The 23490-nt window shown below is 38.4% G+C and overlaps 1 protein-coding gene across 2 annotated transcripts; it reads right to left on the minus strand.

Annotated features, from left to right (window-relative positions):
* Positions 1 to 1332: 1332 nt before the first annotated feature.
* LOC117421503 (organic cation/carnitine transporter 2-like) lies at positions 1333 to 23103 on the minus strand. Of its 2 annotated transcripts, none has more exons than XM_059027414.1 (10): positions 23041 to 23103; positions 19749 to 19852; positions 18375 to 18529; positions 16415 to 16586; positions 15568 to 15709; positions 14565 to 14665; positions 13401 to 13615; positions 12890 to 13072; positions 9791 to 9926; positions 1333 to 8960 (listed from the first exon to the last, which is right to left on the minus strand). In XM_059027414.1, exons 1-10 carry the CDS (start codon positions 23086 to 23088, stop codon positions 8858 to 8860), a joined length of 1359 nt encoding a protein of 452 aa, XP_058883397.1. In that variant the 5' UTR covers positions 23089 to 23103; the 3' UTR covers positions 1333 to 8857. The 2 variants fall into 2 exon arrangements, with proteins under 2 accessions (XP_058883397.1, XP_033891887.2); XM_034035996.3 differs by lacking the exon at positions 23041 to 23103 and adding an exon at positions 22232 to 23014.
* Positions 23104 to 23490: the final 387 nt, after the last annotated feature.

Genomic DNA, 23490 nt, shown 5'->3' on the forward strand with positions numbered 1-23490 from the left:
CTGCAGGCTACCGGTCTCTGGAGGACAAAGACCATCCCAGCCCGCTCACTGAAATTTATTAAAAACGAAATAGCAATTTTTTTGGATGTACACAAAACTTCTCAAAGGTTCATTGTCTCAACAAGACCTTGAAAAGGATGTTAAATTCTGATAGCTATTTCATTCAGTAGCAAGACTTACCTATTTCCTACACAAGATGGCAATATTTCATAATAATGATTTTTTTTTGTTATTGTTTTGTTTTTTCCAAAAAAAAAAAGTCCCTTCTTGGTCGCTTGTTCAGTAAAGAAGACAAAGCAGCAATTAAAAATAAATAAATAAATAAATAGGGGCCCCATTAAAGTATCGTTAAAAATGCATCTCTAAATAAAAAAAAATATATAAAAAAAGAGACCACCACAAACCTGGTTATTTTCTTTATTCATCGAATTGTATTGACTGGCCGTTAACATACAAATGAAATCCAGCAAGCTTAAAATGTACTTATTTGGTAAATTGTCAAAATACTGCACTATAACACTACATAACTATAACACTACAAGCACAGAAGTGATTATGTATAGGTTGATTTCTGTAAAAAAGGGTGAGTCATGATGCTTTACCGGTCTTAGAACTGGCCACATGCAAGGTAGCCTCTGAGCACCAGAAAAAGAGCAGACTAAAAGGCACCTTCCAGTCCTCCTTGTATGTCAGGTTCCAAAGTGGAAACACAGATTATACAGAATAGTTCATCACCTTACAAATTATATTGATATTTTATATGCACAATTATTATTAACAAACTGAATTTCTCTGGCTGGAAATAATTATCCAGTTATGTGCACAAATTAAGAATTGAATCTAAATAGGATGTGTAAATCATAGACTATTCACTATTATTAAAGCATCGGTAGTCTGTTGAGCAAAAACAATGAAATTCAGCACTTAAAGCTTTGTCTGAAGATAGATGACAAACAAGAGCAAGCACTACATTTCTGCTATGGATAAGATTGCAAGGTCCTGTTCACAAAGCTACTGCAGCTATTTGTTAATGTCTTGTGTGACATTCCTTAATCAATGCTAAAGATCCTGATGCATGGATATGGCCAACTACACAATAGCATTCTCATTTCCATACGAGAGATGGATCCTCAAAAAATCTTTTAAAAGAAAAGGCATTTTTGGCTGGTAGTTGGTAGTTGTCACATTCTCTTTAAATCTCAAAAAGAGCTATCAATTATTATTATTATTTAATTATTTATCAGGCGCTTTTATCCAAAGTGACTTACAGAAAATTAAGCAAAATATAAAAAGTATATAAATTACAGGCAATAAATATGCAAAACAAACAGATATGTATTATTATTATTATTAGTTTATTTAGCAGACGCCTTTATCCAAGGCGACTTACAGAGACTAGGGTGTGTGAACTATGCATCAGCTGCAGAGTCACTTACAATTACGTCTCACCCGAAAGACGGAGCACATTAAATGACTTGCTCAGGGTCACACAATGAGTCAGTGGCTGAGGTGGGATTTGAACCGGGGACCTTCTGGTTACAAGCCCGTTTCTTTAACCACTGGACCACACAGCCTCCTGTACAATATATACAACATTTTTATAAATCAAGGAAAATACAAAAAGATATATAAAATAGGAATTTACAACTAAAGATTGAATAATTGGGTTTTGAGAAGACGATGGAAAGCAGTTAAAGACTGTACAGTCCTGAGGATAACCGGTAGAGGGAAGAGAAGGCGCGAGCACAGGAGGAAGGAGAGTGAAAAGAAGGCATAACAAGTCGGTCAGTAGAGGATAAGCACAGGGTGAGAAGGAATAGAAGCAGACATGAGGGATTGGAGATAGGAAGGGGCAGTATGATGAAAAGAGCGATAGGCAAGAGCAAGGGTCTTAAATTGGATGCAAGCAGAGACATATAGGTAGCCAGTGGAGAGTGTGAAGCAGATGGGTAGCGTGAGAGTAGGGGGGCTTGGAGGATACCAGACGAGCAGCAGAATTTTGAAGAAGTTGAAGAGGGCGAATAGCTGAAGCAGGGAGACCAGCGAGGAGAGAGTTACAATAATCCAATCTAGAAGAACAAGACCAGGAGCTGGGTGGAATAAGTAGATCAAAAAAGGGCAGATTCTATAGATGTTGTTAAGAAAGAAACAACAAGTATGTGTTAGTGGAAAGATGTGTTGAGAATAGAAGAGGGAAGGGTCCAAAATACATCTAGGTTTCTAGCAGAAGGAGAAAGATTGATAGCACTAAGGAAGAATGAGATGGAGAGGTCAGAGGAGAAGTAGAAGTAAAGGAGATCGGATTTAGAAAGGTTGAGTTTGAGGTGATGTGAATGTGTCCAAGATGAGATTGTTGAGAGACAATCTGAAATGCAGGAGGAGATATGGGAGTCAAAGGAAGGAAATGAGAAAAAGAGTATTGTCAGCATATAGGAGATATGAGAAGCCAAAAGAGAAGAGTACCTAGTCAGCGGGTATAGTGAGAATAGAAGGGGTCCTAGGACTGTAGCTTGTGTGATCAGATGCTTTGTTTATTGTGAAGAACAATACATTTATTAATAAAATACAGCTAAAAGCCATTCTATTTACAAAGTTTAATAACAATATGAGAGCATTGTCTCGTTTCGCACTCTTGCACCTTGTAAGAACAACCAAAAATGTAAAAAGATGCCAGTATGTAAACTTGTAGCAATTGCGCATGCAACATGTGAAATGGAAAACTCCCTTGAAACATTCTTATGCAGAGTCATAGTTTATTGCACACAGGTTACAATAATATCAGACAAAGAAGAAACAGTTACAGTACATTGAGTTTTGTTGTGTGAAAAATAAAGTTTGTTTAGAGCAGATAAGGTTAGTTGTGAGTTGTCGGTTTTGCAGAACTTTAATGTAATAAAAATCCCACTGGACTATAATAAAAAATGTTATACAGGTTACCAATCTGTATTAACCAGAAATACAGAAGTGTATGCTTATGGAAAAAATAATGTATGGAATTAAAAATAAGTCTGAATTAATTAGGCTATCTTGGTACCCCTTCGTTCAGTTTTTAAAAAAAATATATATATATTATATTTTTGTAAATGTTCTACTTTAGACAACTTACCAAGCTTCTAGATAGTAGGCTCAATCATAAAATTCAATTTTCATGGCTAAACTGTGCATGCTTGTTTGTATAAATGTGTATATATCTATGCATATTTATATGAGCAGGTATATAGTTTCCCTTGCTGTTTCCATGCTGTATTGTACTCTTTTTGCATATAAAAGAAAAACAAAGTGATTTCTGCTGTGCAAACGTAATAATGTTAGTTCACCTACATTAAGAAATGTTGTATTGATAATCTGTGCAATAAATAGAATATGTCCTATACATGATACAACTGACCAAGAATTTAAATATTTGGCCTGTTTTTAAAACAAACCTTAACAGAAATGTATATGTGCAATTTTCTCAAAAGCTGACTGCATCGCATCAGGGTCCTATTGAGAGTGCTGCACATGGGGTGAGTGTTTATTTATTATGAAGAAACTGAAAGTTTGTGTTTTTTGTTTTCTTATTTCCATATCACCAGCATCCAAAAAAAAAAAACAACTGTCTCTGTCTCCAAGTCGCCTTGGATAAAGACGTCTGCTAAATAATAATAATAATCATAACAAATAATATTAATAATAATAACAAAACAAACAAAACAAAAAACAGGCATCAGTCAAGTTTTAAAGATTATTAAATAATACATTGAAATGTTTACAGAGAGCTTATGTCTGAGAGAATTTCTGTGTATATAAAACAGTTTCATTAATCAGTAATCAGTTACCAGTTTCACTTAATTATAGAAAGTTTTCACTTTAAGAAAATAATGTAAAACGGACACCAAACTGTTCAAGTTATTATAAATAAATAATGTTTCCTTCAAGAACCAATGCTCAATCATTTCTTTGTACATATACAATGGTTTACATAAGTATTCACCCCCCTGCAAAGTTTTCACATTTTGTTGGCACCTGAGCATACTCCACGACGCTTTCAAATTAGACTTTACATGTAGAATCTACACAAAGTACTCCACATTGATAAAGTTTAAAAAAAATGCATATAGAATATAAATAAGTAAGATTTACAGTGAAAAACAGATTAATCTCAGTTGCAGAAGTATTCAACCCCTTTGCTACTGCAGCCCTAAATCAGCTCAGGTGAAAATGATTTGTTTGAAAGGTCACAAAATTAGTGAAATGGTTTCAGCCTGTGTGTACTCAAAGTGGTTTCTTGTAGATAATTTCCCTCAGGTATATAAAGACTTTCAAGCTGCAACTCACATAGTGATCCAACAAAGCAACCATGAAGACCAAGGAGCTTTTGAAACAAGTCAGGGATAAAGTGGTAGAGAGGCACAGAGCAGGAGAAAGGTACAAGAACATTTCAAAGGCGCTGATTATCTCTCTCAGCACTGTGAAGTCCATCATTAAGAAGTGGAAGATGCATCATATCACCCAGACACTACCCAGATCAGGTTGCCCTCCCAAACTGAGCAGCCGGGCAAGCAGGAAACTGGTTTGTGATGTCACTCTTAAGCCAAAAATGACCTTAAGAGATCTGCAAAGTTCTGTGTCTGAGATGGGAGTCAGTGTTCACACATCAGCAATAAGCTGGTCCCTACACAAAGCTGGTCTGTATGGACGGGTGGCAAGAAAGAAGCCATTACTCAAAAAGCCTCCTCTTAAAGCACGTATGGAGTTTGAGAAAAAGAATGTAGATGATACTGCAGACATGTGGAAAAAGGTTTTGTGGTCAGACGAGACAAAAATTGAACTTTTCGGTCTAAATTCCAAGCGTTACGTCTGGCTCAAGCCCAACACTGCACATCACCCAGTCAACACCATCCCAACTGTCAAGCATGGAGGTGGCAGCTTCATGTTATGGGGATGTTTCTCTTCAGCAGGGACTGGGAAACTTGTCAGGATAGAGGGGAGAATGGATGGTGCAAAATACAGACGAATCCTTAAGGAAAAGCTGTTTGAGCTGTTTAAAAGTATTTTTTTTCCACAGTAAAACAGGTTTAAAAGGCACTGGACACTCAGTACTGCATCTCCAGCCCCACCCCACCCCTCGTTCGCTATATTTTTTACATACCTCGTAGTAGTAGTACATACCGATAAATTATCCCCTGATCACTCGTTTTATCACCAAACTCCTCAATAATGCGATCCAAGTCGTTATTTTATTACTATAACATCTAAAAAAAGCTCTGCAAATGTCTGTGATGTTCTTTGAGCGCTGGATGCGGAAGCAGCTATCTTGTTTGTTTATGTCCATGTTATCTATGTGGTGTCGGGTCTATTAGTATTCATGAGATACGCCCCTTTTTTTCGGCTTCTCTCGGCTCCTGTCGGTCTCACTCGGCCATTGAATGGTTTTCTCGGCTTTTTCCGGAGAAAAAATGACTAGAGACCTGTTTTTTGCGTCTTTTTGATGATGTCGGACAGGGTCCGACATTCGACTGGAAAGGGAAAATTGCGATGTCGGACCAGGTCCAATATAGGACCGCAAAGGGTTAATGTTCTTGAGTGGCCCAGTCAAAGTCCTAACTTGAATCCAGTTGAAAATTTATGGTGAGACTTGAAGATTGCAGTCCATCGACGATCCCCAACAAACTTATCAGAACTGGAGCAATTTTCCTGTGAAGAATGGGCAAACTGTGCAAAGCTAGTAGAGACCTATCCAAAAAGACTCACAGCAGTAATTGCTGCAAAAGGTGCTTTTACCAAGTACTGACTTAAGGGGCTGAATACTTATGCAACCACTAAATTTCATTTTGTACATTTTCTTTGCTTTCTTTGTTTTGCTGACATTTATCCTCCTCCTCATATAACAGTGTTCAGTTTAACCACTACAGCTTTAAATAAAAAAAAAGTTAATTTGAAAAACTGCATACATTATTTGTAATTCAACAAAATGTGACATTATTGGTATGGGGTGAATACTTCTGCAAACCACTGTACTCCAATAAAATATTGTATTGTTCACTTAACACATGCAACTTTACTCCTTCTGCAGTAAAAAGCGAGTCTGTGGTCGAATGTTTCTACTATTTAAGCTTGCATTAAAATAATATCAATATTCTTAATGTATGCATAAAATATGTGAATGGATGTACTATTATTTTTTAATATTGTACTGTATTTGTCAATTTGAAATTTGATTGAAATTAAAAAAAAATTTAATACAGAAAAACATTTTAAAACGTTGGGTTATCATCATAAACCTGGTTCCCTGAAATAGAAATGTAACCATTACCGAATGGGTGTTTACCTGTAAAGATCCCGGAACCTGAATAGAACACCAAAGCTGCGAGCAAACGCCTGTGACATAGCCATACTAGTACACAGGTACTAGTATCATTTTTCCTTCAAACATGCTGCAATCATGGACACAGTGACCTTGAAGGTTAATGGTTACATTTCTATTTCAGGGAACCATGGTTAAGAAAATAACCCAATGGTCCCTATCAAGTACAAAATGTAACCATTCCCGAATGGGTGAGTGTACCAAAGCCATTGCAAGGCAATATTGCATAAAGACCGGACTGCTACTGCTACTGAGCCTTGTGCGTTACCATTCGGAACCCCAGAAACAAGTAGCTAGGGCTAAACAATTGATGGAGAACTCACCTCTATGTTACGCTGTAAGGGTGGACCCTGAAGCCGCCCTCAACACTCTAGTACCAAAGCAAGGGTTTTGTGGATCCATGACATTCAGTCGATAGAATCTTGTAAAGGTATGGGGAGTAGCCCAAACCGCTGCATTGCAAATGGCATTGACAGACGCACCTTGGAACAAAGCCCACGAAGTTGATATGCCCCTGGTGGAATGGGCAGTGAGCTTTTCTGGAGGGGGCAAGTTGGCTTGCTCATAAGCCGTCCTGATTGTGTCTATTATCCATTTTGATAGCCTCAGTTTAGACAGGGCTTGCCCATGGGACTTAGTCCCATAACAGACACAAAAACGTTGTCCTGTCCACATAATAAGCCAGTGCCCGCACAGGACAGAGGCTTCATGAGTGCCTCAAGCACTAGTTTAAGCCTCCAGTGAGGAACAATATCCTTCAGGAGGTGGCCGAAGCCGCCGAGCTCCTTCCAAAAATTGTCCCACCAGAAAGTGAGCTCCTGCGGAGACCAAGTCAATTTTGACATGGTAGGCCGAAATGGCTGCCAGACAGACCTTGAATGTGGATGGGGATTTCCCCTCGTCAAATAGGTCCTGCAAAATTGTAGTATTGCTGCCATGGGACAAATCGTGGGGTCAAACCCACGAGGCAGACACCATATCTGAACGACACCCCACTTGTACCTGTACTGGGAACATGTGGATGCTGCTCTGGCATTTTGCAGGGTGTCAATGACCCTACTGGACAGACCCAGATGGCTTAATTGCAGCCATTCAGGTGCCAGACCCAGAGCTGTAGGCTCGATGGGTCAGGATGCCATAAGGTTCCCTGCACCTGACTGAGCAGATCGCAGCAATTGGGCAGGCTCCAAGGCTGGTTCCTCAGGAGCTGCATCAGAGCTAAAAAACAAAGTCTCCTGGGCCAGTAAGGGGCTACTAATATCAGTGGGAAGACATACAACAGTTGCCTTTGCCACTGGTGTTCCAAGGCATCTATTGCCAGCGGGTCCCCGTCTCCTGTTATAGAGAACCAAAGGGGCAGTGGGTCAATTCCTGGGAGGCAAAGAGATCTATTTCTGCTCTCCCGTACTGGTCCCAAATGAGGCTCACCACCTCGGGGTGAAGCCTCCACTCTGAGGAACTGGAAACTCTCCTGGAAAGGAGGTCCGCCGCCCAGTTTACCACCCCGGGCAGATGTACTGCCCGCAGTGAGAGGAGGTGTTTGTGTGCCAGAGCAACAGCTTGCGGGCCACACGATGGAGACTTGGAGACCTTAGGCCGCCCTGGTGGTTTATACAAACCACCATGATAGTGTTGTCTGTCCGGACAAGCACATGTCTCCCTTGAACCTCTACTGTGGCAGACTGAAACAATCTACCTAAAGTGTATCAACACACAGCTGCTGAGCCCAGCAGCTGTAACCATGTTATTTTGTATTTATTTATTTTAAACCAAAAATACACACACATCCAGAGCTGCTGTGCTCGTTTTCTGTGCAAGACAGAAAACACACACACACACACGAGAAATATTTTCTCACAAGACAGCAACAATTTCAGAAATAAGAATATAGTTCCTAAACTAAACACTTCTGTTTCCTTTATTTTAACTCCAGCCGGAGTTATTAGCAGCCTGCAGGAGAGTACAAGTCAGCAGACTTAAGCTGCTTGATCCCTGGAAGGGGCGACAGAAGCTGTCGGCTCCACGCGGTGCACAAAACCGCTATGGGAAGTAACAAGCAACAGACTGTGTGCAAAAATTAAGTGTAATTAGTAAACTAAAAATACAACGTTTCAAAAATAATTATCGCATTAGTAGTGAAATATATGCAGAGTAAAGTAACCGGTACTTATCTGTATGCTGTCTCCTCAGGATCTTAAAGGAGAATGATACTAGTACCTGTGTCTGTAAGCTCTCGGGGGCGAGCATGGCTATGTCACAAGCACTTGCGCACAGCTGTGGTATTCTAGTCAGGTTCTGGGATCTTTACAGGTAAACACCCATTCGGTAATAGTTACATTTCATACTTGATAGGGAACTAGATATATAGTGAAACTATTCTACTATAAAATATACATTTAGGTAACACTTAACACAATGTGCACTCAATTGTAAAAAAAGCCTAGATATATTATCAAAACTAACTTATATAAGCGCCAAAAGAAGTATTAAATTGGATTTAATGTACTTTTCTTAATAGCCCTGTGAAGAGTTGTGCTGACCAGAGTTTTTTCCATTTCTTATACTGATATCTTCCAAATCAATTTCAAGAGTTGGGTCTCTTCTGTTGCAGCAGCTGGGAATCAAAAACATAATTTAATACAAATTATTTTGCTTGATTCAGGTACAAAGAGGGTATACTTATAATTACAGTATAGTACATACCAAAATGTTTTTTGGCATTATTTAGGAATACCACTCAACCAAGTAATGCTCCAAGTCGTAGATGCGGTGGGACAACTCTATACTAGTTATGTGGATGGTATACAGATATATAGTGCTCAGTAACGTCATTTTGAAATACCCTTAGTCCATGAAAATGTGGGTTAAAGATCCACCAATATATAGGATGTAATAGACCCTGTGTAGTATTTTGGCCCTAGGATCTTTCAACCCTAAAAATGTGTTATACCACTGTCATCATTTGTTAGGGGATATTTTGTGACACTGAAGCGATCACTGATAGAAAATCAATTTAAGGTCAACATGCACCTCTTTCTTATGTACTGACATTGAAAGTGTTATTTGATACACTTATTACTTGTACTACATTCTCTGATAACAGCCTTTCAGTTTAATTCAAGGGAGTCTACTGGCTTGCTGGTGGGATTGGACTATGCCCACTGACCTTCAGTTCTCCTGAGCTGTTGTGGGAGTTGCAGCAGTGAGGGAACATAATTTCACATAAATTGATTTGAGTTGGGTGAGATCTGTGTGACATTCATTGCCCATTTAACCCCAATCAGCCCCTTTGTTCACTAAATATATTGATATCCCCTATTAAAAAAAAAAAGGAAAATGCTTTTAAGTTGTTGTTTTTTGGCAAACTTTATCATTTCCCCAAACAATTAAACACAAAATATGTTGACTGTGACAGTACTAAAGAATGGACGTTATAAAACTAACCAGTGAAGTGGCGGTACTTGACTGATTTTCTCAGGAAGAGGCTGTCCCTGTGTTTCTGGTAGCAACAGACTCAGAAGGCCTACAACGACAGTAATGGATCCCATCAGGATATAGGGAAGGATCTTGTTATATGTCCCTGAAAGAAACCAAGAATAAAACCATGAGTATGTACAAAAAAGAGCAAAGAGATTGTTACAGGTAGGAAATAATTCTTGTTTTTTAGATTCACTTTGTGTCATGTCTGTTTCAGTCTGAAGTTAAACGCACCCCTGCAGCCTCTATAGAAATCCCAGAATCATTTATAAGCTAAAAGTACTTCAAAAGTACTGAAATGGTTAATGTTCACTGGACACCATCTGTAACGTATGCTTATAAGTGTTCGGTTGCTGCCTTTAATCAAGTTAAGAGTATATGTCTTGCACATTCTTTGCTTTGTCAGGCCCAATATTAATGTTAACATATTTAATCTGTTTAAAGCAATGCGACAGAAGAATGGTAAATTTTACAGCACAACACTGGTAATGGAACTTAAGTAAGTAAAAATAATACAGCTGTGTACTGTCTCTATGCATCTGTAAATCCATTTTGCGTGAAGTGTTTATATAATCCTGCAAATTATGAAGTCATTACCTGAAATCGCTTCTGAGATACATACATGGCTTTGACACTGGTCGCAGAAGCTTTACAAAAAACAAGCAGGAAGGTGTTCATTTTTTTGTATGACACCCACAATTGAACTTGACCTACAGAATGCACCTATGTACACAGTATTTTTTTTAAGCATTTTGTTAAGCATCTTAGGTCATAGGCCAACATGAAGGGTGCCATTATATTTTATTTACGAAACATAATGTGAAGTTGCTTAAAATGGTTTATGAGATAGCAGTACTAGGTGCGACGGCAGCCAGATTCATACAAGCTCCCCTTTTGGAAACGATTTATAATGTGTACCGGTAGTAGTTTTGTAAAAGAAATGTATTGCTGGGGGGATTTGTGTTAATGGCTGTACTCTTATGTACCTGGTTTAGACATCATACTGCCACATACGATCAACTGTCACGTACTGCTACTGCCACATGCCCTCTGAACACCTGGCCAACTAACCTTGTCCGTCTCTGTGCTTCTTTCTGATCTTGCTCCCTCCATTATGCACACTCTCAACCTGTCCCTGGACTCTGGCTCGGTTCCTGCTGCCCTTAAGCTTGACCGAGTAACGCCGGTACTCCAAAAACCCTCCCTCGACCTGGCTGACTTAACTAATTTCCGTCCCATCTCCAATCTCCCTTTTCTCTCCAAAACTCTCGAAAGGGCTGGAGCCAGTCTGCTCCGGATTGTGAATGATCTCCTGCATAATGATGATGCTGGTGCCTTGAGCTAACAGCCGCTTTTGACACCATAGATCATGGCAATCTTCTTGACCGCCTTCAGAAGTATGCTGGGATCTCTGGAACCTGTCTGTCCTGGATGTCCTCTTACCTATCCGGACGCATGTTGTCTGTTTTCTGTGTTGGATGCAGCAGTGGTGTCGCTAACCCGGTCACTTGTGGTGTCCCCCAAGGATCTGTTCTTGGGCCCCTTCTCTTCAGTATCTACATTCTTCCCTTGGGTCACCTCATCTGCCAACACAGCCTCATGTTTCACTCCTATGTTGACGACACCCAGCTCTACTTAAAACTCGACCCTGGAAGCCCCTCTGCCATGGTCCGGCTCTTGGCTTGCATTCAAGACATCGAGGCCTGGATGTCTGCCAATTTTCTTCAGCTGAACACTAGCAAATCTGAACTCCTCCTAGTAGGATCTAAAACTCAATTTAAGAATCTCAATATAGCTGCCCTGAACCTCGGAAACTGTCTGCTGCTGCCTTCCCCTACAGTATGAAGCCTTGGTGTAATTCTTGACAGCAACCTCTCCTTTGATGCCCACATCTCCTCCGTGGTCAAATCTTCCTTCTACCATCTTCGAAACATCTCCATCCCTACCTTTCCCTCCCGGATGCGGAAATACTTTGTCATGCATTTGTCTCCTCTCGACTCGACTACTATATAACTCTCTATATGGTGGTCTCCCAGCACACACCATAAACTGGCTGCAGCTAGTTCAGAATGCCGCTGTCAGGATCCTTACCAGATGCAAAAAAACGTGATCACATCACCCCCCCGTCTTGCCCAGCTGAACTGGCTACCTGTAAAGTTCAGGATTACTTTCAAAACTCTCCTGCTCACCTACAATGCCCTTCATCACACAGGTCCCGAGTACCTCTTTAACTTGCTGACCCGCTATGTCCCTGCCCGCAAGCTCAGGTCCTCCGACTCTGGCCTGCTTGTTATCGCCAAGCAAAAATACACCACACTTGGAGAACGCTCGTTTAGCTACATGGCTTCGACTCTTTGGAACTCTCTCCCAGCTTTGGTGCGTGATGCTCCCACCGTCGCTCACTTTAAATCAACTCTCAAGACCCACCTGTTCTCTCTTGCTTTCCATGCTCCAAGCCTGATATCTGCTATTAACTGCTGTGTTGTTGCTACTATTTAATGTATTAGGCTATTATCATGCATTATGCATTTTTTACTGTATTTAATCTACTATGCATTGTTTTTTACTGTATATCATGTATTATGCATTTCTCTGTATTTAAAGTATTATGGATTTTCTTGTTACTGCATCTTGTAAAAGCGCTTTGTGAAGGTGGTCCACTGTGAAAGGCGCTATATAAAATAAAAAAGAGCTCTATTGAGACCAGAGGGGTTCTTTAAACTTCTAAGTTTTAAAAAGGCTATAGGATATGATAAATTAAACAGAAAATAATACAAAATAAATCTAAATGAGAAGAAATGCATTAGTAAAGATAACTAATATTTTATGCCACATAAGGTGGTGAGAGTATTTTAAAACTCTCAATAACTTCTAAAAAGTACCTAAACATGTTTCATCACAAATGGAAACTAAATGTAAAGAATAACATGCGGACCATCCAAAACAGCAGCCTAGCCTTCTTGGAATGGTCAAGCTGGCAGTCAACTGGAAAGTTTACTGCCTGGGACTCACACAGTGTCAGAAAGTGGCCCAAGCAGTTGAACCAGTTTAACTAGCGGTACTCACCGATGAAGGCGATGTATGGAGAAAGCACACTACCAATCCTGGATGCCATGGAGCACGCACCCACCCCCATGTTCCGAACAACTGTGGGAAAGAGCTCTGCTGCAAAGACATACACTATAGAAAAGGCTGCAGTGATTCCAAATTTTCCTGCCATCGCCAGTACAGTGCTCAGTATTTGAAGATCTGAAAAATAAACACACATTTACATTATTTTATTTAACTATATTTATCAAGGAAAGAATAAGTGCGAGATATATAACCTGTTTCTAAAGGCATCCCCGTTCAATAACAAAAGGTCTCTCAACCAGTTCACAGTTACAAGAACAGTATAAACCCAATAAAAAATTCAAAATCCTAAGCAGAAAAAAAGGTCAAGAGTTCAAATATGCTTGGAAAACCTTCCTCAAAAAGAAATCTAACAATATGCATTATCAATTCTATAGTCCATCACTTAAAGGGTTTCAAGTGACAACTAAAAAGTGGAAGGACAATGGAAAATGGAATGTCTTACTGGAAGGGACTAGTTGGATGAGCAGCAGCACAGCTCCACCAAGCAGCAATGGGAAAGATAACGCAATGCGTCGTGGAGTATACTTTAGAATGGCCCAGGCTGAAATGTAGGCTGCAATCTCTGTAGCAGCTGAAATGAAACAGTTGACGTAGGGATCCCCAATCATGTTTGGAGTATTCAAAGATAATCCAAAGTAACCGATGGTAATAATCATCCTGTAAATACATACATATACATTATAAAAAAAAAAAAAACCCTTGTCAATTTCCACCATTAATGTTAAAGAGTAAGTAATAGGGTTCCAAAAAATATAGCGTTGTACGTCCCCATGTGTTGCTGTAACTGTTTAAATAATGTACCTGCAATTTCTCTTTTCATTGTTAACATCCTGACAACTTTTTAAAGTGTTTCAAACCTTTTTTCAAAATGGCCACTCTAGTGCACTGGGGTTTGAGATCTGTCCTCTAAATCACTGCAGGAAGAGCATTATTGCTGTATTCCCTGTCTGACAATGTGGGCAATAATACTTACACTAACAGTGCACTAGAGGGGACATTTTGAAAAGAGCTTTGAAACAAAGTTGTCAGGATGTCAACAGCAAAAAGAAAAATTACAACAGAGTATGTGTAATGCCATATATATATATATATATATTTTTTTTAATTGCAATAAAATAAAAAATCTTTATTGTAGCTACTGTAAGTACAATTTTCCAAGAGTAAATCTACAGTGTCCCACAATAATTCTCCCTTTACAATGAATTGCAGTTTCTGGCAGCTTACTTTATCCTGGTAAGCTTTTGGGCACATATTATATTTTCATCATGGTCTAATAAGGAAACTGAGAAATTTAACAGCACGATGAAATACGTGTCTGTTTTTTAAAGACTTTACTAAATGCACACCAACAAAATATGTTACATTCTTTTGTGTTATTATTATCTTAATAAATTAAAGTGTACAGCCCTCGTCAATACATTTAGCTACAAATAAGTGCTTTCAAGTTTTTATATTCATATTAAATATAAACGCATAAGTTGAATTAACTAATTCATATGACCAAGCTATTTTATTAAGTACTAGTACTAGTATAAAAGTTGTTAATATACCAATTTCACAGTCACAATATTTTGGTGAGAATGAACACAATCTATTTTGAACTTACCAGACGATGAAGTTAATGATGCTCACATTCCTTATGTTAGTTGTTCTAATAAGATCAATGTAGGTGTATGAATGTTGGCTCTTCACTTTAGAGGTTAGCTGCTGAAATTGGATAAAAAAAAAGCAAGTTACTATTTCCCTTTAGGAAGATTTACAGTCAGTCCACTACCAAACAAAACAAACACGGTTCTCACAATTTAGTCACATTTTTGTAATATACAGTATGACCAAAACAGTTTGGGAATATAGGTACAAAAGTGTGAACACCTGAACTAAATTTAGTATAGCAAATAAAGTAAAAAAAATAATAATAATAATAATAATAATAATAATTAAAAAAGAGAATAGTGTTTGCTGTCAGCTGCAATACAGTAACCACAATAGCAACTAGTCTCTGGTTTGAAAAACGAGTTGAAGAAATCAAACTGGATGCAGTCCGTTTATTTTTAGCAACTTTATTTCAGCATATCATAACAGGTACTGCACTCTGTTCTCTAACAAAGCCAAAAAGAGGCTTTGAATAAACTTTCTGAACACACTGTGAACAAGTTACTGAACAAACAGCACAAACAGCATTAACACACAGACTACTATATATTTTAAATTACTAAAACATTTGTATTTTTATTTCGCTAAAACATTTTAGGACCTAACGGTAGCTTAAATACTGAAATATACAATCCCGAGAAAAACAGAGAAACACTTTAAATGTCTGTTTTTTTAATGTATCAATTTTCTAATAGCAATCGAACCCTCAAAAGACGGCTTTACTGTCTGGTATGGCCCTTCTCGTTATGTTAAATGACCTCACCAGATGGTAAAGCCCTCTTCTTAGGGTTATATTGCTTAATTCAACCTTAATAGCAAATTAATTTGAGCAAGAAATATAGTATGTTAATTCTATAAAAAGTTTACTTTTTGGAACATTACAATTGAGTGCGTTTTAGATAATTAAAAATACCCTCCACCCCCTACCTCTCTGTTAGCAATGCACAAAGCCTTACCATAAACGCAATGATTTCTTCTCCCTTGAATATATTCTCCGGTGGTGTAACGCCATTTTTCTTGGCAGCTGCTCGAATGATTGCTTCTGCTTCTTCAACTCGGCCTTGGGAAAGCAGCCATCTTGGTGACTCGGGTATAAACCTGTAATAAGGACATCATAAACAGGGTTGGTAAACCTCTATTTAAATATAATGAAACAAAATCTATGATCTAAAAAGCAAGCCTATTGGACAGTTCACTGAATCCTGTGCAACACTTATATCCTTCCACCTCCACATTTCCTCACAATCTGGCTTGATGAATCATTAGAACTATCAGTAGCTCACCACAAACTTCTACTGTGTGCAAACATAAAATTGTGAAGGACGGACACACACTTACTTATATATTCACTTTATTGAAACAAATTTTCACTAACAAAGAACACACAAAACATACCTGCACAATGCAGTGGTGCAGTCACGTTTGATTACAAACAATGCAGAGTTTCCTGCATCACTGCACAATCCACGCTGCATACGTTCCTTATCACGCAAGATGTGATCAAATTTAAAAACAGTTTTATTGGCTGCACACGTCACTGCACTTGATCAAGTACCTTTTACATGTAGTCAGTTTGCCCCAAAATGATTCTTATAAGCGGATTGCTTAATTCTTACAAGCAGATTATTTTACATTGGATAGTATAGGAATGATTTGTCCCAGTGGTGTTGATCACTATATGTGGTTGATTCTTATATCCCTGATCCTTATAAACAGAGTGCACTGTAATAGGAAATCAAATGAAATAAAATGGTCAAGCATTGTCTTTTGGGTGATAAACACTGTAAGATTACCCACACTTACCACCACAAAGGTACATAAAACAATCCTGGAATGGAAATCACAAACAGCAGCATCCTCCAGCTCCGAATAAAATATGCAAACAAGGGAAGAATAATATAGCCCAATGCATAAAACACACAGACTCCCAGGGTTGAATAGGCAATTCGTGAAGATTTGCCAAGGAGCTCAGAACCTGAAAAACAAGAATTAAGAACAAAATGTAACTTCTCCAGATTTGTGTTCCTTTCTTTCTTGCACTTGGGTAACAGCAATAATTACCAAATTATCATTGTACAGTACAAAGCTGGAGATCACAACAAACCCAATAGCCAATGCTGTCAGTTATCTAACCACTTCTTGTGCAGGTCACATAGCTTGATTGCAACAAGGCCATTGCAGTGAAACTGAGCTACAGCACAGGGAGTGAGTTCAATACAAAAAAATGGAAATGTACGTTCAACTTTTGAAATGTAGCCATACCTGTGTATGAGGCCATACCTGTACGTGACAGCAGAATTAGGATTAGTATTTGCAATCATTGATGTAAATTAGAAAAAAACCAAATGCACATCTATTCCTTACACACTCAATAGCTGCCTGAGAGGACGGATTGGCAGGAGGTATTCATATCAAGATTCAGGTTATTTACCAACAGTTATCTTTAAATGTAAAACATACAATAAAAAGTTCCGGTCTCAAGTGACTTCGATTTAGCACTCATAGTAGATGCTCTGTTGGCAATTACTTCTGTATCAATTACTGATGTTTCACAAAAGCGATGACTAAAGAGTATGGAGATCAGACTTTGTTCTTTATTTCTAACTACAACTTCCCCCTTCAAAATAATTTAAGAATTGAACCCCTTACCATACTGAATGTGTTATACAGTACATACGGTTATAACTTGTGTTTTAGAGTGTATGTTGTTGTGCTATTGTGATTGTCATGTATTTTAATACAATTGTGAGCTCTCTGTCCCCTAACCTCAACCCTTACAAAAGTTAACCATGGTATTTTTGCAATTTTACCATGTGTTTTCCACGATTATACTATGCATTTAACAGTTTAACCTGATTTCCCACAATGCTAGTCTATGCTTTATTACACTTAGATAGGCTCCTTGCAGACTGATGACACACACACACAGACAGACAGACAGACGACACTCCTAATGCAAGATAATCCACTATCGGTATACATCTTTTTTTTTCCTTCAACAATGGGAAAATATATATCTACCATTCTCCCCTTCAAGTCTGTAATAGTTCTGTCCGCTGCTGGTAGTGTATTGGGACTGGAGACAATTCATGAAAGTTATGTATGTGTGTTTTTGAAAGTGTTCTTAAATGTGCTCATGCAAGAACACTCCTTGCGAAAAAGAGAACTGTAATCTCAGTTATCTACCTGTTTCTATTTTTGCTCAACTGTAAATAGGCAATAGGTCTTTTGTGTATGTTTAGAAAGAGATTATTGAGTAATTTGGAACACAGCCAATCGGGAAACTAAGACTGGTCATTTACATGTTGTGGAGCATTAGGTAAAGCTACTGAGACGTTATTTTGGTGAGAGGCATTGACATGACCTTGTACATTACTAGAAGCCTGGTAAATAGCGTGCAGACAAGGTACTGTTTACAGCAGCTCTGGTATACAACTGCAGGAAACTATGATAAGAAAAAATAACGGTTGTGTAATGTTAAAATGAATATTAAAGGTCATTAACTTTTAAAGGTTATTTCCAATTGAAAATAGCCTTTACAAGCTAATAACCTTTAATATTAATTTTTTCATGAACATATAATTGTTTTGTAGATATGTTATGTATATGGGGAGTTTGTGTATTACATTTTTAAATGTATATCTCTGCCCTTGGTTTGTTCCAGGGAGGAGTCAGCCTAAGACAGCATATAGAGCAGGGGTTGTCTCAGTAGAGGGAGGCCAGTGGAGCTGTCAGGGTAGTAGCCATGACAGTTCAAACATACCTAAAACAAAAGCAGCAACATAATTTGAGATCTGTCCGAGTCCAACCACAAAGTAGAGAACACAAAACATCTCCCAGCTATTAGAGAAGACCTGAATGAGACTGAAGACAGTCTGCAGCGCCATGGTGAAAAAGAGGACCACCTTCCTGCCGTATCTGCAAACAAATGGGAGGAATAAGAAAAATAACATATTACACAGCATATTAAGACAGATTTGTGATATTACCATTTGTTTGTTTTTTTGCCTTCGACACGTGGTTTGTAATGGCGAAATCCAAAGAACAACTACCTTATTCTGCATCAATTAAATAAGCCCTAGCATGTGTGGATGTACCCCCAGGGCAAGAGATTTTATAGCAGCTCTGTCCTAATAAAAGTTTCCTACAGAATTTGTGCACTGTATTTTTGCAGTTTTACCATGGTTATACTATGCATTTATTATACATTACCCTGGTTTGCCATGTTTGTTAGTTTGGCTTTACCATGCTTTTACTATGGGAAACTTGTATTAGGGTGTACATTGGAAGACTCAACTAATCTATATTTATATATATGGACAATAAAATAAAAACACCGGGGTAGATGAGGGACACCAAGCATATTGAAAGCAAGGGCTTCCACACAGGTGTGGCTCATGTGTTAATTAGACAAATAACATCCCAGCATGCTTAGGGTCATGTATAAAAATGCTGAACAGGCCTGGTTGCCTATAATTATGGCTAGCATGGCTGCAAGAGGAGACCTCAGTGACTTTGAAAGAGGGGTGATTGTTGGGGCGTGTTTGGCAGGAGCTTCAGTGACCAAGACAGCTCAACTTGCTGATATTTCACGAGCAACGGTGTCTAAGGTGATGTCAGCATGGAACTCCGAGGGAAAGACATCATCAGCAAAGGGCAACAGCGGGCGGAAGCGCATACTCCAGGATCGTGATATCTGTGCATTATTTCGAAGTGCAAGGTAAAACAGACAAGCAACTGCAGATCAATTGACTGCAAATTTCAAACTGGGGCGCAAGCAGCCAGTTTCATCAAAAATGGTCCGCCGAGAACTCCACAGAGGGGGACACCATAGTGGCCCAACGCACTATTAAGTGACTTTACATTGGTGTTTCCATTTCTTTGTCCACTACCTGTGTGTGTGTGTGTGTGTATATATATATATATATATATATATATATATATATATATGTGAATACATACTGTATGCATATCTTTATGAAAACCAGCAGAATTAAGTAGACAGTGCGTATTAAATGTAATGGTTTGGTAATACTGTGGTAGATTGAGACCTGCAGGAAAAGACACTTGTGAATCATGATAACATGTGAATCGTCTGATTTCTGGAACCCAGGGTGTGAAAAGATGCTATACTTACCTGTCTGAGACTTGTCCAGATATCAAGGAGCCTGTGAGAACACCAGCAAAAAAGATGGAGGAACTAAATGGTGCTTTCCAGTCCTCCTCACACACCAGGTTCCACTATGAAAACACACGAAATTATATTTATGATATACATTAGCTAAACAAAATGAACATGCTTAGATACCATCAGCTATGGCCAAAAGTTTTGCATCACCCTACAGAATTAAATAATTTCAAAAGAAATATCGAAAAATAAAGTCGAATGAAACCTGCTGAATAATGTTACATTAACATATTGAATTACATATCGCTTTGTAGTTTTCAATATGCTTAAAGACAAAAATTGAAAAATGTGAAATTTTGAAATCTAACATGAAATACCATACTACTATTATGGCTTCCAGTAGACTTGTAGTTTATTTGATTGAATTAAAAGCAATTCTCCAAGCAAGCCGAGACCACCTATCTCGGGTCGTATTGTTCACAGGGTGGGGTAGACTGGAAGCAGTCACATGGTGTTTCAATCGAACCGAACCACTCCCAGACGTGGATCGTTTGCTCTCATCAATCCCGGTGCCATACTGTTTCTAAAACCCATGCCATGCTTGTTGGTATAAAACCAGTGCTCGAGTCCTGCCGGAACACACCGGAACAGGGTTCCAGCACTTTTTGGAACCTTTCTGACAATAAATGTAATCTCTTTTCCAGTAAACTATTTTGAAATTTGACCACACATGTGAAAATGTATTAAAGAATATCACCATCGCCTCGTACGGGACGTTGCGACAGCAAACTCACCCTGCCTGAGCATGGTCATAGACTAAGATCAACCGTCAAGTCACTGACCGTCAACCTCTCTACATGCTCCTTGGAAAAAGACCGCTATTTTTCTCTGGATTTGTATAAACATATCTGCTCTGTCTGATAAAAAAAGCGTAATGGGATACTGTCCTACTTTTCTGTCATTAACAAGACGCCTAAAAACAACTTTGACAGGTAAGTTAAATTTCCATATCACATTAGTGTATAACACTATTTATTAACAATAAATAACTAAAAACTGCAGGGATCTAACTATTACAGTATATATATATATATATATATATATATATATATATATATATATATATATAAACATACAGTATATTGTTTGAATCAGTTTTACATTTGTTGTACTTGTATAGATCATAACAGTATCGCGGTCAGATGTTATTTGCACATTATGCAGTGTAAAACTCGGAAAACAGTGTTTGGGGCTATGAGAAAATTGCGAACTTTTAAATAAACCTTTAGAGCGCGGTGTATGTACGTGTATTGCTGTTTTTTGTAAACTTGCGTTCATCTGAACACTCATTAATACGAACCATTTCTATGTCCCCCAAGCTGTTCGGATGAACGAGTTTCTACTGTATATTATTTTTAAGCATGATTCGCACGGGATTAAAAATCAGGAGTTGGTCTATAGCGGATAACTCTTGTAGCCTCACAGACGTGGATTGGTTTTCATCAAGAAAAGCTGGCAAATTCAAAATGAAATACGATGTCGTGGCCAGAGAAGGCGCCTTCCTCCATGACTTGTAAAACAGTGAACCGTTGTGGTATTATTTTATGGTACGCGTTAAAACGTGGTGCCGTGTACTGCGCTTGCCCTGTAAATGATTTTAGCTCAGAAAACAAGGAAACGCCCATCTGAACGGGATACGAGGTACTGAGTTGGACATTTAAAATTCTTTTTACTATAACTGTCACAATTCTGCAAATGTATGTGATTAACTAATGAGCAATCTTTTTTATTATTATTATTTTTAGAAACGCATTTTATCTATACATTTAGATGATTAACGCCCTCTGCCTGTAGTCATTAGTCCTTTTTTACATATCGTCTTAATTCATCTTCTATAAAAATCCTGCTTTTCCTGTTGCCCTAACATGTTAAATTATTATCTTTTCTCTTTATTGCCCCCCCCCCCTTCCTTTCTCGACAAGCTATTAATCGTTAGGCCATATAGGCTAATGTTCATCAACTTCCTCTTCACGTTCTTTCTTTAGTTCCATAATGCTCTTCGTTTCTGGAATTGTATACTTAACAAACTGGGTCATGTAAAATTGTAAACATAAACGATTTTGTGGGTGATCTACAGTTTGTCTTGTTCGTAGTGATTTGTGGAGTCGTCAATCTACCCACAGTCAAGCAAAACAAAAAAGGAGGAATTTCTGTAACCTATTTTTCCTAATCTACAGCACTTACCCATGCGTGAGGATCTGCTGATTTACCCCATAGACATTTTTAAAATTTATCATTTACAAAAATGATAAACACTACATACATAAATACATTATTATGATCTACTTTAAATATATACTGTAGAAACCTTATATTTTGTAGTAAGCCTATTTAATGACATTAACATGCAGCTGGGACCGCTATTCTTCAAAATCATTCTACTATTTCTTCTCACGTGAACGCTCATTAACAGGAAGTATTTATCCACTTACCTCTGTAACTATGGTGGAGGTGTACCTTTCTGTGCTGTACTCCCAGCCATCCAAGCAGCTTTCTGTATCGTTTAAAAAACCTGTCCTAGAAGTATTGACCCATTTGTACCGAGAGCATCTGCTGTAAATAATTTCTCCATTTACCACTTGCGTTGGTAAAGACTGATTCAAATATACGCCGGTCCCGTTAAGGTATGGCAGTTTGCAGCGGTGTGGTGGGATGTCAGCCAGAAATACCATGGACATCCCCACATAACCATTAGGGATAGTACTAATGCTTAATAAAAAGAAAATCGTCCTTTGGAAAGGGCCCCACTCACCCAAGAAAGAGGTAATTTCATCATAATCTCTCATTTCCAAATTAATAAATGTATATCAAATCAATAATTATCACATGTATATTCTTATTAATAAATAACAGTTATCGCCACAAGCGTTACTTTTATAGCATGAATATGGTATTACTATACTATTCAGAAGAAAAAATGCATAGCATAGCAGCTACACTTCCTAGTCAGTGCGGTTGAATGATACCAAGCACATTGTAGTTTCCTACTGTCAAACTGTCTATTCCGGTCTCGGTTTGAAATGTCGAGCATTTGAGTTGTTTATTTTTTGAGACTATGCTACACAACCAGTACCGAATCCTCCTACGTTTCTCCAATGTTACTCGGAGACCGTATAACCCGCCTCCAAGGGCGTGGACTGGGAAAGGTCACATAATATTAGTACTAACGTACAGCCACCGAGGGAAGCGCACACATTGTAGTATGTGGCACTGGGTACTGATAGTGATATTCTATACTCACTGTTGATTCTCTATGGGGACTTCCGTCACGCTGCGCGCAAAGAATCATGGGACACAAAGAGAGCTCAGGGATAAATGTTTCTTGCATACAGGTCACAGGTGATGAAGTTGCGAACAATGTTTCTGCGCATGCGCCACAAAACGGGACTGTTCAGAAAATAGCAATTTTCATAATAATTACGTACTGTCATAATTTGTCAGTGTTGCTGTTTTGTTCAAGAGACCTTGTGGAAAAGTTAAATTTATATCAAAAGTAACATAAAGGCGGAGTTGAGGATCTTTGTAGAATATATTTGTTACTATTCAAGACGATCGCACTAAAACAGTGATTGTCCCCGTTTTCAGCCTTTTATTGTCTAGTCAGAAACAGTAAACTTGTTGTATAGGTTCTGCTATTGTATTCACATTACAAGTACAAAACTGTATCAGTATGATCAGCAAGTTAACAGCA

This window comes from Acipenser ruthenus, chromosome 1 (assembly GCF_902713425.1).
Source record: "Acipenser ruthenus chromosome 1, fAciRut3.2 maternal haplotype, whole genome shotgun sequence".
NCBI classification, from domain to species: Eukaryota; Metazoa; Chordata; class Actinopteri; order Acipenseriformes; family Acipenseridae; genus Acipenser; species Acipenser ruthenus.